The sequence below is a fragment of the Engystomops pustulosus genome, chromosome 6 (genome assembly GCF_040894005.1).
Source record: "Engystomops pustulosus chromosome 6, aEngPut4.maternal, whole genome shotgun sequence".
NCBI classification, from domain to species: domain Eukaryota; kingdom Metazoa; phylum Chordata; class Amphibia; order Anura; family Leptodactylidae; genus Engystomops; species Engystomops pustulosus.
In genome coordinates, this window is record NC_092416.1 from 117,441,953 (window position 1) to 117,462,628 (window position 20,676).

At 41.6% G+C, this 20,676-nt stretch overlaps 1 protein-coding gene across 2 annotated transcripts in view; it reads left to right on the forward strand.

Moving 5' to 3' along the window:
- DOK5 (docking protein 5) overlaps positions 1-20,676 on the forward strand; it is a 114,390-nt gene that overhangs the window by 88,249 nt on the left and 5,465 nt on the right. For both annotated transcript variants that reach the window (XM_072110670.1, XM_072110671.1), the window contains 3 exons: positions 1,911-2,100; positions 11,390-11,525; positions 13,978-14,098. In XM_072110670.1, the coding sequence (XP_071966771.1) occupies positions 1,911-2,100; positions 11,390-11,525; positions 13,978-14,098 (447 nt within the window). The remainder of the gene's footprint in view (positions 1-1,910; positions 2,101-11,389; positions 11,526-13,977; positions 14,099-20,676) is intronic.

A 20,676-nucleotide genomic window follows, 5' to 3' on the forward strand; every position in this document is an offset into this window, starting at 1 on the left:
CACAAACCCTTTACAGTGTGCAGTTTATGTGGAATCATCCAACATTATTTTCACCGCTTCAAGTCCCCTGTCATGTTCCATTACCTCCTGCTTCAGAAAGTCAATATTGAGTAAAATAACCTCCAGTATATATAGATATACAGATAGTGTTCAAAAGCAAGTGATATTCATTCCATGAAAATATCACTTGCTTTTGAACACTATCGTGGAGTGTTGCATTTCCTGATCTACCCTGCCATTGATCCACAGATTTTGCACCCAACGTTTAAGGTTGTGCTGCCTTGGAACTCCCTGCTAGATATACATGAAGAAAATGTAACACAAACGATGTAGGTAAGGGTGGATGCAGGCACAATGGGACCAGGCCACAGGTCCCTCAGAGGTAGAGATAGGAGAAAGTAGGCAGCACTCCAAAACGTCCGATTGGTGGTATTAAAGGTGAGTTCTTTATTCCATGTTGACAAGTACAATAAAGTGCAACATACACTCACCGGCCACTTTATTAGGTACACCTGTCCAACTGCTCGTTAACACTTAATTTCTAATCAGCCAATCAAATGGCGGCAACTCAGTGTATTTAGGCATGTAGACATGGTCAAGACAATCTCCTGCAGTTCAAACCAAGCATCAGTATGGGGAAGAAAGGTGATTTGAGTGCCTTTGAACGTGGCATGGTTGTTGGTGCCAGAAGGACTGGTCTGAGTATTTCAGAAACTGCTGATCTACTGGGATTTTCACGCACAACCATCTCTAGGGTTTACAGAGAATGGTCCGAAAAAGAAAAAACATCCAGTGAGTGGCAGTTCTGTGGGCGGAAATGCCTTGTTGATGCCAGAGGTCAGAGGAGAATGGGCAGACTGGTTCGAGCTGATAGAAAGGCAACAGTGACTCAAATCGCCACCTGTTACAACCAAGGTAGACAGAAGAGCATCTCTGAACGCACAGTATTTCGAACTTTGAGGCAGATGGGCTACAGCAGCAGAAGACCACACCGGGTGCCACTCAGCTAAGAACAGGAAACTGAGGCTACAATTTGCACAAGCTCATCGAAATTGGACAGTAGAAGATTGGAAAAACCTTGCCTGGTCTGATGAGTCTCAATTTCTGCTGCGACATTCGGATGGTAGGGTCAGAATTTGGCGTCAACAACATGAAAGCATGGATCCATCCTGCCTTGTATCAACGGTTCAGGCTGGTGGTGTCATGGTGTGGGGCACTCTTTGGGCCCCTTGGTACCAATTGAGCATCGTTGCAACGCCACAGCCTACCTGAGTATTGTTGCTGACCATGTCCATCCCTTTATGACCACAATGTACCCAACATCTGATGGCTACTTTCAGCAGGATAATGCGCCATGTCATAAAGCTGGAATCATCTCAGACTGGTTTCTTGAACATGACAATGAGTTCACTGTACTCAAATGGCCTCCACAGTCACCAGATCTCAATCCAATAGAGCATCTTTGGGATGTGGTGGAACGGGAGATTCGCATCATGGATGTGCAGCCGACAAATTTGCGGCAACTGTGTGATGCCATCATGTCAATATGGACCAAAATCTCTGAGGAATGCTTCCAGCACCTTGTTGAATCTATGCCACGAAGAATTGAGGCAGTTCTGAAGGCAAAAGGGGGTCCAACCCGTTACTAGCATGGTGTACCTAATAAATTGGCCGGTGAGTGTATATAGATATATACACGAGGAAATCATCGCCGAGACAGAGGCATATTTTGGAGAGTTCGACAAATCCTATTTTTGGAGGGGTTAAAAAAATGGCAGGAACGTTGGGGAAGTATATCTTTCTAAAAGGGGACTATGTTGAAAAGTAAAAAAAAAATTTTTTTTTAAATTGCGTCTTTATTTCTATATATATAATTTAAAACAGTTTACAAGAATACTTTTTTTTCCCAGAGAGATACAATGTGTACTTGATACCATCCCCTAATACAGATGTCCATGGAGAATGTATGCTGCAGATCACATTTGAGAATATTAGTTTATGGGATGTGCAGAATCCTAGGTTAAAACTGGTATCTTGGCCACTAAGCTCATTGAGGAGGTATGGAAGAGACCCAGCCTGGTTTACGTTTGAAGCTGGCAGGTAGGTAGACATGACTTGCTGTCTTTGATCATTATTGAATGAAGGTGCATAATTGAATGAGAATATGGGCTCTTTCACATTGGCATTGGTGCAGCTTCAGTTGCGCATCCGTTGCATTTTGTCTCCGTTGTGTCTCTGTTTTTCTTCTGTTTTGTCTCTGTGGCCGCAAAAAAAAAAACCTTAAGGTTTAACCCCTTCGCGTCTAAGCCATTATATAGCTTCAGGACCAAGCACAATTTTTAAAATCTGTTCTGTGTCACTATTTGCAGTTATAAATTTAGAACGGTTTATCATACCTAGGTAATTTTGAGATTGTTTTTTTGTGACATGTTGTACTTCACGTTAGTGGTATATTTTGGTTGTTATGCTTTGCATTTATTTATTAAAAAGTAAGAAATTTGGTAAAAATTTTGAAAAAATGGCAATTTTTTGATTTCTAAATGTTATTCCCATTTTACAGTAAGTCTAACCACCCAAATTAGTAACTAATTAACATTTACCATAAATCTACTTTATGTTGGCATCATTTTTTAAATGTTATAATATTTTATTTGGCCATTAGGTGACTTTCTAATAGAACAGCAATTTTTCAAATTTTCAAAAAAATGTAAGATTCAATGATTTTAGAGGTCATTTCATATTGTAAAGGGAGGTTCCATTTGGAATTTTCTAATTTTTACAATTAAGTTAATATTTAGCCCTAAAATACATATGTCTATACAGGATAAAAGGAAAAAACCTCACAAATTTTTGTTTGTGCAGTTTCTTTTTACTATGGCAATAATCCCCATGTGGATGTAAACCGCTTTATGAGGCCACAATAGGGTAAAGAATAGAAAGAGCGCCATTGAGCTTTTGGAGGGCAGATTAGGCGAAGGACACAGATCAGGTGCCAGGACACATTTCAAAAGTTCCTGAGGTTTCCAGAAGGGTGAAACCCCCCACAAATGACACCATTTTTGAAACTACACCCCTGAAAGAATGTATTTTTGGTTATGATCAGCCTTTTGACGCAATGGTTTTTTTACAGTTTTTTGTTGAAATGTAGCGTGAAAAAAAATTTTGTGCCATTTTTCACAAATTCAGCATTTATAGGACAGATTTGTCAGATGCAGAGCATGAAAGTGAAGCCAATGGGCTTAATTTTTATAGTGCTGTTTCTCCTGAGTTCAGAAATACCCCCAAAGTGGCATAAATATGTTCACTGGACATACGGCAGGGCCTGCAAGTGAAGCAGCAACCTGAGGCGTTCAAAGACCAATATTTGAATGATTGATTCACCAGCCCCAAGTAATGTTCAAAGAGACCGTGGACCCCAGAATGATGTAAACCCCCCACAAATGACACCATTTTTGAAACTACACCCCTGCAAGAATGTATTTATGGTTATGATAAGCCTTTTGATGCTATGGCTGTTTTACAGTCTTTTGTTGAAATGTAGCGTGAAAAAAAATTTTGTGCCATTTTTCACAAATTCAGCATTTATAGGACAGATTTGTCAGATGCAGAGCATGAAAGTATAACAAATGGGCTTAATTTTTATAGTGCTGTTTCTCCTGAGTTCAGAAATACCCCCAAAGTGGCATAAATATGTTCACTGGACATACGGCAGGGCCTGCAAGTGAAGCAGCAACCTGAGGCGTTCAAAGACCAATATTTGAATGATTGATTCACCAGCCCCAAGTAATGTTCAAAGAGACCGTGGACCCCCAGAATGATGGAAACCCCCCACAAATGACACCATTTTTGAAACTACACCCCTGCAAGAATGTATTTATGGTTATGATCAGCCTTTTGACGCTATGGTTGTTTTACAGTTTTTTGTTGAAATGTAGCGTGAAAAAAAATTTTGTGCCATTTTTCACAAATTCAGCATTTATAGGACAGATTTGTCAGATGCAGAGCATGAAAGTGAAACAAATGGGCTTAATTTTTATAGTGCTGTTTCTCCTGAGTTCAGAAATACCCCCAAAGTGGCATAAATATGTTCACTGGACATACGGCAGGGCCTGCAAGTGAAGCAGCAACCTGAGGCGTTCAAAGACCAATATTTGAATGATTGATTCACCAGCCCCAAGTAATGTTCAAAGAGACCGTGGACCCCCAGAATGATGGAAACCCCCCACAAATGACACCATTTTTGAAACTACACCCCTGCAAGAATGTATTTATGGTTATGATAAGCCTTTTGATGCTATGGCTGTTTTACAGTTTTTTGTTGAAATGTAGCGTGAAAAAAAATTTTGTGCCATTTTTCACAAATTCAGCATTTATAGGACAGATTTGTCAGATGCAGAGCATGAAAGTGAAACAAATGGGCTTAATTTTTATAGTGCTGTTTCTCCTGAGTTCAGAAATACCCCCAAAGTGGCATAAATATGTTCACTGGACATACGGCAGGGCCTGCAAGTGAAGCAGCAACCTGAGGCGTTCAAAGACCAATATTTGAATGATTGATTCACCAGCCCCAAGTAATGTTCAAAGAGACCGTGGACCCCCAGAATGATGGAAACCCCCCACAAATGACACCATTTTTGAAACTACACCCCTGCAAGAATGTATTTATGGTTATGATAAGCCTTTTGATGCTGTGGCTGTTTTACAGTCTTTTGTTGAAATGTAGCGTGAAAAAAAATTTTGTGCCATTTTTCACAAATTCAGCATTTATAGGACAGATTTGTCAGATGCAGAGCATGAAAGTGAAACAAATGGGCTTAATTTTTATAGTGCTGTTTCTCCTGAGTTCAGAACTACCCCCAAAGTGGCATAAATATGTTCACTGGACATACGGCAGGGCCTGCAAGTGAAGCAGCAACCTGAGGCGTTCAAAGACCAATATTTGAATGATTGATTCACCAGCCCCAAGTAATGTTCAAAGAGACCGTGGACCCCCAGAATGATGGAAACCCCCCACAAATGACACCATTTTTGAAACTACACCCCTGCAAGAATGTATTTATGGTTATGATAAGCCTTTTGATGCTATGGTTGTTTTACAGTTTTTTGTTGAAATGTAGCGTGAAAAAAAATTTTGTGCCATTTTTCACAAATTCAGCATTTATAGGACAGATTTGTCAGATGCAGAGCATGAAAGTGAAACAAATGGGCTTAATTTTTATAGTGCTGTTTCTCCTGAGTTCAGAAATACCCCCAAAGTGGCATAAATATGTTCACTGGACATATGGCAGGGCCTGCAAGTGATAGGACAATGCAAGGATTTTGAAGCTTTTAGGGCTATTTCCCTATACGTTTTGCAGGTCCCAGTTTGATTTACATAGGCCCTTATAGCCATAAGTACCTCTGTTTTATAAAAGACCACACTAAATATTTTTTAAGGGGTTTTGTATATACGCTTGTATTGTTCTCTTGTTTTTTTGGAACAGATGTGGTGAATATCTGAAATATTGAAACACATTTTTTATCAAAAATGTCCACTTAGTACATCATTTTCATGCAACAGCAAAAATGTGGAAAAATATACTCTGACATTTATAAGGTTATTTCCCCTGCTTTCATAAAATAAACCTTTATATACTGCCTGGACACATGGCAGGGCCTGGAAGTGATAGAACGCCACAAGGATTCTGAGGCCTTCATTTACTTGGTATTCATCTAGGGGTATAATGGGAATTATGGAGGTGGACGAGATTAGGGGTTCAGAGTATTCAAATAAAAAAAAAGAAAACAGGTAAAAAAGAAATTTATAAGTCCAGCGATGTGTGGTAAATGCGGAAGCAGTTTTTAATACAAAGACCAGGGTGGGAGGGACATGTGTCGCACTGATATGTTGTGTCTTTGCGTTTGCCATTTTTGAAGCAGACAACACATCTTTTCTGGGGGTGACTTTTTTTTGCAGTGGGGGGCACTACTCCAGGAAAGTGCTGCCCAGGAACAATTCTGCAGACAGCAGTCGCAGAGGCAGAACTTTCTCCTCCCTCTGCCGCATTATCACCAAAGAGAAGACATTTAATTACCTTCTCCTGGTATTCCAGGTATGATCCCTGGTGACCAGTGCTCCTAAAGATGACATAGGAGTTGTACAATGCCGTTTGGATAAAATATACTGCCAGCTTTTTGTACCATATTTTACATTTCCGCATGGCATTGTACGGTTTGAGGATCTGGTCAGACATGTCCACTCCCCCCATAAATTTATTGTAATGCTGAATGCATAGTGGTCTTGAGATAGGTTCTGCTGTTCCGCGGACAGGGACAAGGGAGCTGCTGGCATCATGAATGCTAGATAGCATAAACACTTCTTTTTTGTCCCTAAATTTTAAAAAGAGGACCCCATCACTGTGAAGTGCTCTGCTCTCCCCAACCTGCAGGGTTTGGCTTATTAGGGTCTTGGGAAGGTGCCTCTGATTCCTGCGGATCGTCCCACATGCGAGTGTTTTTTTCTCAGCCAGGCACTGAAACAAGGCCACACTTGTGTACCAGTTATCAAGGTACACGTGGTACCCCTTGTCAAACACTGAATGCAGGAGGTCCCAGGCAATCTTCCCAGTTATTGTGAGGGATGGAGGACAATCAGGGGGCTGAATTTGACTGTCCCTTCCCTCATAGATCCGAAATGTGTGAGTGTAGCCTGTTTCGGACTCACACATTTTGTAAATCTTTATGCCATATCTGGCACGTTTGTTAGGCAAATATTGCCTAAACTTTATTCTCCCCTTGAAGTGCACAAGGGACTCATCCACCGAAATCTCTCTTTTTGGGGTGTATAGGGAAGAGAATTTGTGGCTTAGAAATTTAATCAGGGGCCGAATCTTATACAGTCTGTCAAAACTGGGGTCATTTTGGGGGGGGCATTGGGAATTGTCTGCAAAATGGAGAAATTTTTGGACGGCCTCAAAGCGAGCCCTGGGCATTGTTGATCCATACAAGGGGGTATGATGTAAGAGATCTTTAGACCAATAGTCCCTTACTGATGGTTTTTTTGTAAGGCCCATATTTAGCACTAATGCCCAAAATTTTTTAATTTCTTCTCTAGTGGTTGGATACCATCTATATGGCCTGGCATAAAATGAATTGGGGTTAGTTTCTAAAAATTGCTGGGCATATAAGTTGGTTTGCTCAACAATCAAGTCCAGCAGGTCATCTGTAAAAAATAATTTGAAATGGCCAATTTCAGATAACCCTACTGTTTGTACTTGGGCTCCTGGAACAGCGGTAAAGTCAAGTACTTGCGGGACATAGGAGGTTGTGGAAAACCAGTTACTTTCTGGAGGTGGAGGTAAAACTGGAGTTATGGCCCTCCTAACCCTGCGAGGAGGTTCTTCATTATCAGATGAGGAAGAAGAAGAGGAGGACAGAACAAATTCTGAGCCTCCCTCACTCGCTGATTCTGTATCTGAGGCTAACATAGCATACGCCTCCTCAGCACTGTATGTTCTTTGTGTCATTTTGTCTAATGCACTTTATTTGAAACTGTAACAATGTGTAATGTAATTTACTTGCAAATGTAACAATCGTTACAGTGACACTGACTGCTGCTGGTGGACACAGATGAACTGTCACTGTTCAAAACTGTCAGTCTGACAGTGAATAACGCTGTTGGACTCTCGCTGACACTGAAACTGGCTGTGACGGACACTGACTGACTGTGGCGGGCGCTGACTGACTGTGGCGGACGCTGACTGACTGTGGCGGACGCTGACTGACTGTGGCGGACGCTGACTGACTGTGGCGGACGCTGACTGACTGTGGCGGACGCTGACTGACTGTGGCGGACGCTGACTGACTGTGACGGACGCTGACTGACTGTGACGGACGCTGACTGACTGTGGCGGACGCTGACTGACTGTGGCGGACGCTGACTGACTGTGGCGGACGCTGACTGACTGTGGCGGACGCTGACTGACTGTGGCGGACGCTGACTGACTGTGGCGGACGCTGACTGACTGTGGCGGACGCTGACTGACTGTGGCGGACGCTGACTGACTGTGGCGGACGCTGACTGACTGTGGCGGACGCTCACTGGCTTTGACGGAAGCTCTCTGGCTGTGGCGGACGCTGACTGGCTTTGACGGACGCTGACTGACTGTGGCGGACGCTGACTGACTGTGACGGACGCTGACTGACACTAATTGATTATAACACTAACACTGACTTTTTTTAAAAATTTTTATGTATAAGTTTTTTTGACAAAGAACAAAGAAACTGAAGCTCCCTTAGATTAGGAGACTCTGACGGACGCTGACACTGAAACTGGCTGTGACGGACGCTCAATGGCTGTGGCGGACGCTCACTGACTGTGGCGGACGCTCACTGACTGTGGCGGACGCTGACTGACTGTGGCGGACGCTGACTGTCACGGACACTGACTGACTGTGACGGACGCTGACTGACTGTGACGGACGCTGACTGACACTATTTGATTATAACACTAACACTGACTTTTTTTAAATTTTTTTATGTATAAGTTTTTTTGACAAAGAACAAAGAAACTGAAGCTCCCTTAGATTAGGAGACTCTGACGGACGCTGACACTGAAACTGGCTGTGACGGACGCTCACTGGCTTTGACGGAAGCTCTCTGGCTGTGGCGGACGCTGACTGACTGTGGCGGACTCTGACTGACTGTGGCGGACTCTGACTGACTGTGGCGGACTCTGACTGACTGTGGCGGACTCTGACTGACTGTGGCGGACTCTGACCGACTGTGGCGGACGCTGACCGACTGTGGCGGACGCTGACCGACTGTGGCGGACGCTGACCGACTGTGGCGGACGCTGACCGACTGTGGCGGAGGCTGACCGACTGTGGCGGACGCTGACCGACTGTGGCGGACGCTGACCGACTGTGGCGGACGCTGACCGACTGTGGCGGACGCTGACCGACTGTGGCGGACGCTGACTGTCACGGACGCTGACTGACTGTCACGGACGCTGACTGACACTAATTGATTATAACACTAACACTGACTGATTGATTATAACACTAACACTAACACTGAAGCTCCCTTAGATTAGGAGACTCTGACGGACGCTGACACTGAAACTGGCTGTGACGGACGCTCACTGGCTGTGACGGAAGCTCTCTGGCTGTGGCGGACGCTGACTGACTGTGGCGGACGCTGACTGACTGTGGCGGACGCTGACTGACTGTGGCGGACGCTGACTGACTGTGGCGGACGCTGACTGACTGTGGCGGACGCTGACTGACTGTGGCGGACGCTGACTGACTGTGGCGGACGCTGACTGTCACGGACGCTGACTGACTGTGACGGACGCTGACTGACTGTGACGGACGCTGACTGACACTAATTGATTATAACACTGACTTTTTTTACATTTTTTTTGACAAAGAACAAAGAAACTGAACTCTGACGGACGCTCACTGACTCTGACGGACGCTCACTGACTCTGACGGACGCTCACTGACTCTGACGGACGCTCACTGACTCTGACGGACGCTCACTGACTCTGACGGACGCTCACTGACTCTGACGGACGCTCACTGACACTAATTGATTATAACACTAACACTGACTTTTTAAAAAAATTTTTATGTATAAGTTTTTTTGACAAAGAACAAAGAAACTGAAGCTCCCTTAGATTAGGAGACTCTGACGGACGCTGACACTGAAACTGGCTGTGACAGACGATCACTGGCTGTGACGGAAGCTCTCTGGCTGTGGCGGACGCTGACTGACTGTGGCGGACGCTGACTGACTGTGACGGACGCTGACTGACTGTGACGGACGCTGACTGACTGTGGCGGACGCTGACTGACTGTGGCGGACGCTGACTGACTGTGGCGGACGCTGACTGTCACGGACGCTGACTGACTGTGACGGACGCTGACTGACTGTGACGGACGCTGACTGACACTAATTGATTATAACACTAACACTGACTTTTTTTAAATTTTTTTATGTATACGTTTTTTTGACAAAGAACAAAGAAACTGAACTCTGACGGACGCTCACTGACTCTGACGGACGCTCACTGACTCTGACGGACGCTCACTGACTCTGACGGACGCTAACTGACGCTGACAGACACTGACTGATGCTCACTGACGCTGACGGACACTAACTGACACTGACTGACACTGATACTAACTAACACTGACTTTTTTTTTTTTTTTTTAGTTTTTTTGACAAAAAAAAAGAAACTGGGAACTCCCTAATAGTGTGGGAGTTATGGGGGATGATCACAGAGGGGCAGCTGTGATCAAAGGGTTAAAATGGTGGATTTTGACTATGAGGGGACAGCAGAAGGACACAGGCTCCGTTCTCTTCACTTCACAACGCTGAATGAGGAGAATGGAGCTTGCAGCCCTCCTCTGTCCTCCTCTTGACACGTGATCGCTGTCTGATTGGCCATTCTATACAGATCGGCCAACGAGAGCGATCGCCGGCAAGGGACCGCTGTGATAGGTCCCTTGCCGGTTACTAGGATACCGGACCCGGCGGCCGGCGCCGAGATCGCGGGTCTGTGTCACTGTCACGAGTGACAGTGACACTTTAAAGTTGTGACGTGACTCTACGTCTAGGTGCGGGAAAGACCCGCATCCTATGACGTAGAGTCACGTCAAGGTGCGCAAAGGGGTTAACACTGCTTTGAAAATATCACACCTGCTTTTTCAGCCTCATCAGTGAAACAAAATGGATGTTTCATCAATTGTGTTTGTGGACCTATAGACTTCATTATTTTTTTCCAAGGACAACGGATCAGTGAAAAAACAAGCCAATGTGAAAACACCCATAGAAATCAATGGCTTTGTGAGGCATCCATGGAAATCACTGAACCACGGACATGAAAAACAAAGCCAATGTGAAAGAGCCCTTAGTCTTCAGGTCCATGGTTAGTTCTATGTTCATCCTTGGATGTAGGTTCATTATTCACAAAACATTAATTAATGGCTAAAGCCCAACATTAGATAAAAGCTCATTATTTTATCCAAAGGTCCATCTAGGTATGAAGGGGCAGAAGCAAAATGTTTATATTATACAATCTTCTGTCTAGTGTCTCCTTATGAAGGAGTGCAACAAAACAGACTGACCTTCAGGAACATCCTGACATGCCAATTCTTACCTTCAGGCAGACACTCCTAGCACATCATGTGACTAAATCCCTGAAGACCCAGTTAGTAATTTGCAGGTTTTTTATACTGATAGATAATCCTGGGGAGGCAGATAATATTCTTATCTCAGTATGTGTTTGTACAGGAATGGGAAGTCATTAATGTAATTCTAGTAGAGCAACGAGTACACTCTTTGGGGAAGACTAATGGATTTAGCTAGAGAAGCCTCATGTGGTGTGGTGTTTGTCTTTTGGCAGGATGTGTGACACTGGGGAAGGCCTGTTTATCTTTCAAACCAGAGAAGGTGAAGCCATTTATCATAAGGTTCATTCAGCTGCTCTGGCAATAGCTGAACAACATGAACGGTTACTGCAGAGTGTTAAAAATTCAATGGTATGTATAATTCCTTCATGATATTTTATACATGTCCATCAAGTTCAACCAAGGAAGGGAATGGATTGCATGAGGAAGGGATTTAGGGGAAACAATTCTATACAACATAACCATCAATGTTATTTAGTTGTAGAAATGCATCTAGACCATTCTTGAAGCTCTCTGCTGTCCCTGCTGTGACCAATGTCTAAGGCAGGCTATTCCACAGATTGACAGTTTTCACAGTAAAAAAACCCTGTCACCTCTGGCGATTAAAGGAAACCTACCATTTGATTTGATGCATTATGAACCAAACATACCATGAGAATGCTGTGGTCTACAAGTATCAGCATGTCAGTTACCTTGTGTGTGGGCCTAATGGAAACTAATAGGCCACACCTTAAGATAAAGACAAGGTGCTCTGATTATATAAAGGGCAGACACACCCCTCCACACATCCAAGAGGGCTCATAGGACCCTCCTACCTGGTATTAAGTCCAGTACCTTGGGGAGGTCATAGCTACTCAAGGGGAAGTCATAGGGTAAGGGTTCTGGAATCATTGGATCCGGGTGAATCCCTGGATTACACTTCACAGCTTGTTGTCATCTGCAAAAATAGACAAAGTGCTATTAATTCCTACCTCTATATCATAAATAAATAAAATAATAGCGGGCCAAGCACAGAACCCTCGGGTATACCACTCATAACTGGTGACCATTCCAAGTAGGAATCATTAACCACAACTCTCTGGATACAATCCTTCAGTCAGTTTTCAATCTAATAGCAAATGATTCCTTACAAACCACTAGACCTTATTTTACTCATCAGGCGTCTATGAGTGACAGTGTCAAATATCTTTGCAAAGTCCAAGAACACAATATCCACAGCAGCTCCTCCATCCAGGCATCTGCTCACCTCTTTATTGAAGCAGATCAGGTTAGTCTGACAACCTCTATCCTTAGTAAACTCATGCTGGCTGTCACTTATTATACTATTTAAGTCTTTTACTAAATCTTCCAATATTTTCCCCACAATTGCAGTTAAGCTTACAGGCCTGTAATTACCTGGCAAGGTTCTAGAGCCTTTTTTAAATACTGGCACCACATTTGCCTTGCGCCAGTCACTTGGCACCATTCAAATCATTAGGGAATTTCTGAAGATTTTAGACAGCGGTACAGCAATAACATAACTGAGTTCTTTAAGAACTTGATTTCAAATATGTCCTGAAAATGGCATTGTTCTGTATCCCAAATATGAATGTTTTTGTTAGGTTTTCTTGCGGGGCAGTACCTGAAAATGCTATTGTAGTCATAAATTCAGTAACCAGAGAATGACCTCTAAGGTTGGAAACTGCTTCTTTTCCTCTTCAAGTTGAACTGTAATTAGGAACGAGATAATAACTGCTGCTCAGCGCTGTTCTTTGTGCCACTCTCCATGGTGCTGAATGTCACTGAGTCTACATAACACAAGTTACAGTAGACCCTATTCACATCTCTGCTAATAATCCAGGATGAGAAAGAACAATATTAAAATCATTGATGCATGTATAAGCTCCTTATTATAGCAGGAATGGGCATAATTATCTGGATAATAGTTGCTAAGTGGCTTGATCACTAAGGCTGCCTCATCTCAAAGTAGGAAAATAAATTTGGAGCCCCGATAGACCAAGGGAGAAAGTAAAGGACAGAGGAACCGGAAAGCGTGAAAAAATTGTTTTGCTTTATAGAGTGGGATCCCACTTTGTAGATTTACTATGTTGTCCAAGGATACATTTGAATCCAGAAAATGAACAAATTCATTTTGAAAGCATTGATACTATAAACTTGAAGGGCATCTACCACCAGGATGAAGGACTGTATGCAAATGAGCCTGTGGGGCTCCAGGCTCCATAGGTGCTAATGTAGCCCGGGGCCCCTCAGGCTCATTTGCATACAGTCTTTTATCCTGGTGGTAGGTGTCCTTTAAGGACTGTGGGTTTGTGTACAGATGGTCTTGTGGTGTAACCTTTCACTCGCATAATATAATTTCAGAATAAATTATAAAATACATTTTAAAATAGTTAAAATTGAAAGTACTGTTTCTTGTATCAGTGATTTACTTTTTAGCAGCACAGAGGGGGCACTGTGCTAATTTTGCAGGAGGTTCAAAACTGAAAAGTGGAAAATATAAAGAACATATCGGGAAATGAGTGTGCTAGTCCTGTGGGAGGTGGCAAGAGTTCCATTTACTTTCTGTATCAGTTTCCCACAGGTTTTCTAGATCTATGCCTGCTGTCCTATTCTTAAGAAGATTCTCAGTTTATTAGCTTTTTATAAAAAGAGGTCCATGGAATGATAGCAAGCAATGGCCTAGAAAACTGTGAGAAATACAGAAAGTATATTGGAAAATTGCATAACTTTTCTTTAAACCTAAAACAGTATTTAATATCCGAACCTCGGCGACCCACTTAAGTTTACTGTGGATCTCTTGTAGCTTCAAATGAGAATGAGTGAAAGAACAGTATCGCTGAATACCATGGTCCCTTTACCTCGCAGTGCATACTGGCAGCACATTACAAGACAACACAGTGCAGGACAACTCTACAGCCTTCAAGGTACAGTATGTCAGAAGGAATTTCCACTATTACTTGAGACCATTCACTTGGAATACACTGGCCATACACCAGTGTATAGTACGTTTGGATTCACATAGTGGATTATGTAATTCAATACAGAGAAGGTGAAGTTTGTTAATTAGCTATTCATGCCCAATATTAATATATGCGTAGGATTATTAATTACTCCTATTCTAATGAAGTGTAAATCAGTTTACATATTAAGGATCTGGCAGCCACTCCACATGGAAATCAGGTAAGATAATTAAATTAAATGAGAAATTAAAAAAAATATTGTCCATATATGCATCAGGTAATGATCTGCATCAATCTCAATTACACAAGTCTGTGTGTTCATGTTATTGATTCCAAGCATATTTGGCCTCATTTAGTTGGATACATTATTTGAATTTATAATCAGCTTTTATGTGGAAAATGCTTTGCCTCAGCTTTCCCTTGAATCACACATTGCATTATACTGAACTTACCAGCCGTGCAATCTACAATTGACTGAATGTGACATCTAGTGGTGGTCTTAAATATTATGGTCTTGCTAATCTTTTTCCTACACTTTAATAATTAGACTGTGGTATGACATGATTTTATGAAAACCACAAGAAAAAAGAAGGATGCATATATCAAGGTAATGCTAAATGTTTTAAAACAAATAATAAACAATTTTAACCCCTTAACGCTGAAGCCACTTTTCACCTTCCTGACACAGCCCATTTTTTAAATGTGTCTTTTTAAGTGGTTATAACTTTGGAACGCTTTAACATATCCAGTTGATTTTGAGATTGTTTTTTCGTGACACATTGTACTTCATGCTGGTTGAGAAATTTAATCAATATATTTAGTATTTATTTATGAAATAAATGGAAATTTGGCAAAAGTTTTGAAAAAAACAATGTTTTCCAAATTAAAAATTTTCTACTTTTTGGAAAGTTGGTCATATCACTAAAATAACTTGATAACTAATATTTTCCATATGTCTGCTTTAACTTGGCATCATTTTTCAAACCTCTTTTCCTTTATTTAGGATGTTAGGAGGCTTATAACTTTAGGTGCAATTTTTCAGATTTTCACGAAAATCATCAAAACCTACTTTTGGAGGGTCAATTTAGTTAGAAGTGACTTTATAAGGCCCACATGACAGAAAACCCCCACAAATGACACCATTTTAGAAACTACACCCCTCAAAATATTCAAAACAACCTTTGGGAATTTTGTTAACCCTATCAGCGTTTCATGAGGGTGAAAGATAAATGAAAGTGAAATTAGAGAAATTTTATCTTACTATAGATTCATTGAACACTAAAATTTGCACCTTCACAATGGGTTAAAAAGGAAAATGCATTTTACAATGTTGAGGGCAATTCCTCCTGAGTATGCCAATACCCATTTTGTCACTGTACCCTGCTGTACAGGCACAGGGGGGCACTTGGAATGGAAAGAGCGTTGTTTTGTTTTTGCAGGGCAAATATGGCTGAAAAAGTTTTCATGTGTCAGGATGCATTTGGAGAGCCATAATGGTACCAAAACAGAGGAAATCCCCAACATGAGACACCATTTTGGAAAGTACACCCCTTGGAGAGTTTAGCAAGGTGTAATATGTGTATTTTCCCCTACAGGTGTTTGCTTCAATTAGGTCCCTAAAAGGAAAAAGGTGAACATTTTCCCCAAAAAGTCACTTTTACGGCTAATTTTTGTATCCCATAAGGCATTAAAGATGAAACAACCCCAAAAAATGTGTACTAGCATTTCTCCCGAGTATAAAATTGCCCCACACATGCAAATAAAATGTTGTATGAGTACGCAGTGAAGCTCAGAAGGGAAAGAGGGGGCATTGGCCTTTTAGAAGCCAAATTTGACAGACATCCTTTACATGTGTCAGGATGCATTTAGAGAGCCGTAGTGGTACCAAAACAGAGGGGAACCCCAACAAGTATCACCATTTTGGAAAGTACACCCCTTAGAGAATTTAGCAAGGTGTAATATGTATATTTCTCCGTAAACGTGTTTGATTTAATTAGGACTTAAATAGATAAAAGGTGAACATTTTCCTATAAAGGTCATTTTACTCCTAATTTTATATAGCCACAAGGGATAAACAAAAATGTAATAACCCCCCAAAATGTGTAAACCTATTTCTCTCAAGTGTAGAAGTACCCCACATGTGTATATAAAATGTTATATGGGCGCACAGTAAAAGGAAAGGGGAATGTTTGCCTTTTAGAAGCCAAATTTGACAGAAATGTTTGACATGCATTTGGAGAACCCTAGTGGTATAAAACAGAGAAGAATCCGAAAAGTGACCCTAATTTTTGAATGTACACCCCTTAGAGAATTTTGCAATGTGTTATATATGTATTTGCCCCTACAGGTGAATGATCCAATTAGGCCCTAATCATTAAAAAGGTGAAAATTTTCCTATAAATGTCACTTTACCCCTAATTTATGTAAGCCACAAGGGATAATATATTAAATAACCCTGAAAAAGGTGTAAAACTATTTCTCCCGAGTGTAGAAGTACCCCACATGTGCATATAAAATGCTTTATGGGCGCACAGTAGAGGAAAAGAGGGATGTTTGTCTTTTAGAGGCCAAATTTGCAAGAAATCCTTCACATGTGTCAGGATACATTTGGAGAGCCGTAGTGGTACCAAAACAGAGGAAAACCCGAAAAGTGACCCTAATTGTTGAATGTACACCCCTTGGGGAATATAGCAAGGTGTAATATGTGGTGTAGTGTAATACACGTGGTGAAATGAGCATTTTGAACATACAGGTGGTTTCCAAATATGATGTGCAATGGAGTCCAAGATGGAAATTTCAATTATTTCTGGAAAGTTCAGTGCCCGTTATGTGGCGCCCCTTATGAAATAAGGGAGGGGTATAGGGAGCAACGGGACATAACAGTTGTTACAATTATTCATTTTACCAAAATTAATTCACAATAGGTTGGGCGTGAATTGTGAATGTCTAGTGTATAAGGAGGTAGTATATATCAAGGGACCAACTAAACTTTTGTCACTCCGGAGGTGTCGCAGGTCTCTTAGTAGTAGTAGTAGTAGTAGTAGTAGTAGTTGCCCATCCCAACTCCTCTTTTGGAACAGACTCTTTATTGAGTCCTACCATTAGAAGCAGCAGAATTCACCGGGAAAATGCTGTCCTGGCAAAACACAGGAACATCTAAACCAGAGGTACTGTGGCCCCGTCCTTCTTGTCCCAATATTAGTTTCCTAATATCTTCCTCTTGAAAACGGAGAAATGATACGACAGGACATGCACATTGGAACAGCTCGTAAGAGTTGTACAGCATCATCTGTACAATGTGCACGGCCAGCACTTTTGTACCATATCTTCGTTTTTCGTAGGGAAATTACGTGTTTCTCTTATTCACCCTAGCGATGCCCATTGTGACGAATATTGCTGCTTTTGGCTGGACCAAATCGACCAGCCAATAGCGGCAAACATGGACAGAGGGGGGCAACAAAACCCCTCTGGACCGCAAGGCAAAATTGGTGGCTGTCAGGAACAGCCGCCACCCTGCCCCGATCACCGTGTCTACAGACATGGTGACCGGTATTACTGACGTCATAAGTAAATTCGCTGCTATTGGCTCATCTGAATTGATGAGCCAATAGCAGCGATAATAAACTGGGGGTGTGTGGGGAGGACGTAACCCTTCTGGTCCATGGGGCAGGATGGATGGCTGTCAGGAACAGCCGCCGTCTTACCCCGATCAGTGAACAGCCGCCGTCTTACCCTGACCGGTGTTGGCAAGTCACTTCCCGCCGCACCGGCGCCAGAAGCTTGACGTAATAGTACTGCATTTTGCGGGAACTATTACGTCAAATGTCGGGAAGGGGTTAAAGCATTTAACCCTTTCACAACCCGTGAGTCCCGAAGACCCGAGGCAGCAGTATGACAGTATATGGTAGGATCAATTGTACAACCTAGGGTTAAAGTACCCTAGGAAGTCTGAAAAATAGTAAAAGTTAAAATTTTAAAAAGTTTTAAAAAAATTATAATAAAAAAAACTAAAAATTCAAATCACCCTGCTCTCTCTAGAACTGATATAAATATAAATAAACAGTAAAAATAACAAACACCGTTTTTCACTGCATTTAACCGCGCAACAGAAAATAGCTCCCAAAGTCGAAAATGGCACTTTTTTGCCATTTTGAAAAATATAAAAAAATCTAAAAGTGATCAAAAGGTTGCACAGTCCTAAGAATGGTAGCATTGAAAACACTATCACTAAAAAAGATACCACCCACAGCACCTACACCAAAGTATATAAAAGTGTTTAGCGCCAGAAGATGGCAAAATTATAAGAAAAAAAATCCCACACGAGTTTTTAATTTTTGTAAATGTATGAAAACATTATAAAACCTATACAAATTTGGTATCCCCATGATAATAGAAGAATAAAGTAGACATGTCATTTGTGACATACAGTGAAAGCTGTACATTCCAAACCCACAAGAAAATGCCGCAAATGTATTTAGATTTTTTTCCCAATTCCCAGTACATGGCATGTAAGAATAGATACCATCACTATGAAGTGCAATTTGTTACGCAGAAAACAAGCTGTCACAAAGCTCTTTATGTGTTAAAAAAAGGTACAGACTTTTGAATGTGGGGAGTGAAAAATAAAAATGAAAACACAAAAAAGGTCGAAGTCTTTAAAGGGTTAAAAACCCTGTAAAAGGGATGTAAGACTCTAACCATACAATGGAAAGCAGACTGGTGGCAATCTGTGCTAGACAAAAAAAGTAATCTAGCGTATCATATAATAGTTAATAAGCATAAATCTGAGTACAATCATGGGAACAAAAGTGAATAATAGCAGTGAAAGACAGCCAAAAACAGAAATAAAGTAGCAATGATAATAATATACTAAGTGTCTAACTTATAACCACGGATTCACGAGCCTGCACCCATATGATGGAGAAGGACGCATATCGCCTATGAAATAGGCTTCATCAGGGGTCAGCTAGAAAGAATCTTTGAAAACAATATCAAGTATACCTACATCACGCTGATGGCTTCTTCCAAGCCCAATAATTCTTTCTGGATTCTCCTGCAGTAGATGGGGACTTCCTAGTTGTGACATCAGCTAAGGGCAGCTTTCCCTCACTTCCCATAGGGCTGAGCTCTCCTCTCATCCCAGCCAATCAGGACACATCATTTCAGGCTAAATTGTCTCCTGAGTTGTTACTGTTGTACAACACTGATTTGACCCTTACCTACAGGATAAATTCTTTGTCAGTTTTACATCCATACCTCCATACTAACATGCATTACAATGGAAATAAATAATTTACCAGAAAATCCAGGTGCTTGAATAAAGGTGCTCTTCTTTTATTGAGGTAAATGTGGAGCAACAGATTACCCCATTACTTTTATTTATGCATCCAGAGTTGCTGATTAACTACTTATTTCCATTGTATTTCTGTTGTTTCCGGGGTTATCTTGTGCACCTGGATTGCAGAAGATCTAATGCAAAGGTACAAGGGCTGCGAGGCTGGACTCATTTACCTTTTCAGCATGCATTACAGTTACAGTGACCTATACACACAGATAATTACACACATATATACACACATGCACTGTTACACAGACCTATAATCTATTACAGCCTGATGACTACTATACACACTACCTCCTTAGATGGATGTGTCAGTCAAGATGATTATCAGATGCTATCATTCTCCCCACTTCCCAGGACAGTGGGGGATCAGGAGTACAGAGAACAGAGGAGACATAGCACACACACAAAAGTAGTCTCCATCCTGTGTATCAGACATCTGTGCTAATCATACCCTTGTCCTGTAGAGATATGGTGGTGGTTTGCAGAGAATGCTATCCTTGTGCGCACTAGATAATTTTTTTAATTGAGCAGTGGCAGAGGAAAGGTGCCCCATCCTCTCAACCTTTCCTGACCCTCCAGCTTCACTCTATGGATTGCTCCTGACAACTAGAATGCAGGTAGAGATGCTGAGGCCGGATAAGAAGTTTTCAGATATTGCAGATATAGGATAAACTTTACAATTACCTGGCCCGTGAACATGCGTGGCATGTCAAAAGCTATTTGAATAACATAACAAGGCTTTCGTGAGTTTGTGCTTACAAACGAAGAATATGTAGGATGCCGGACACAGATGTCAGATATTGAAGACATTGCCCCACATTTATTAAAGTGTTTGCACCAGTTTTTTTCTCTGAATTTGCACTAGAAAAATGTGCAAACTGCTTGTACATGCCACAGGCAAACTGCACCTATAGTGTAGCTTCAGAAATTAGCCTGGAACTATAAAGTAGGTCCCTAAAATAACACTTTCATCTGTAAAATAATCCAGCACTATGAAACCACATGCTGCAATGCCGTGAAATACATCAATGAGACGAGCCAAGAGACAATGAGATGATCATTCAGTGCTTTGAATAAATATCTCTTTGAAACAAAAACATACCCATAATAATAATGTAATATCTGCCCATAATAATGATACAGCGCCCTAATATCTAGATGTCTAAGATAAAAATGTAATATCATATAAAGAATATCT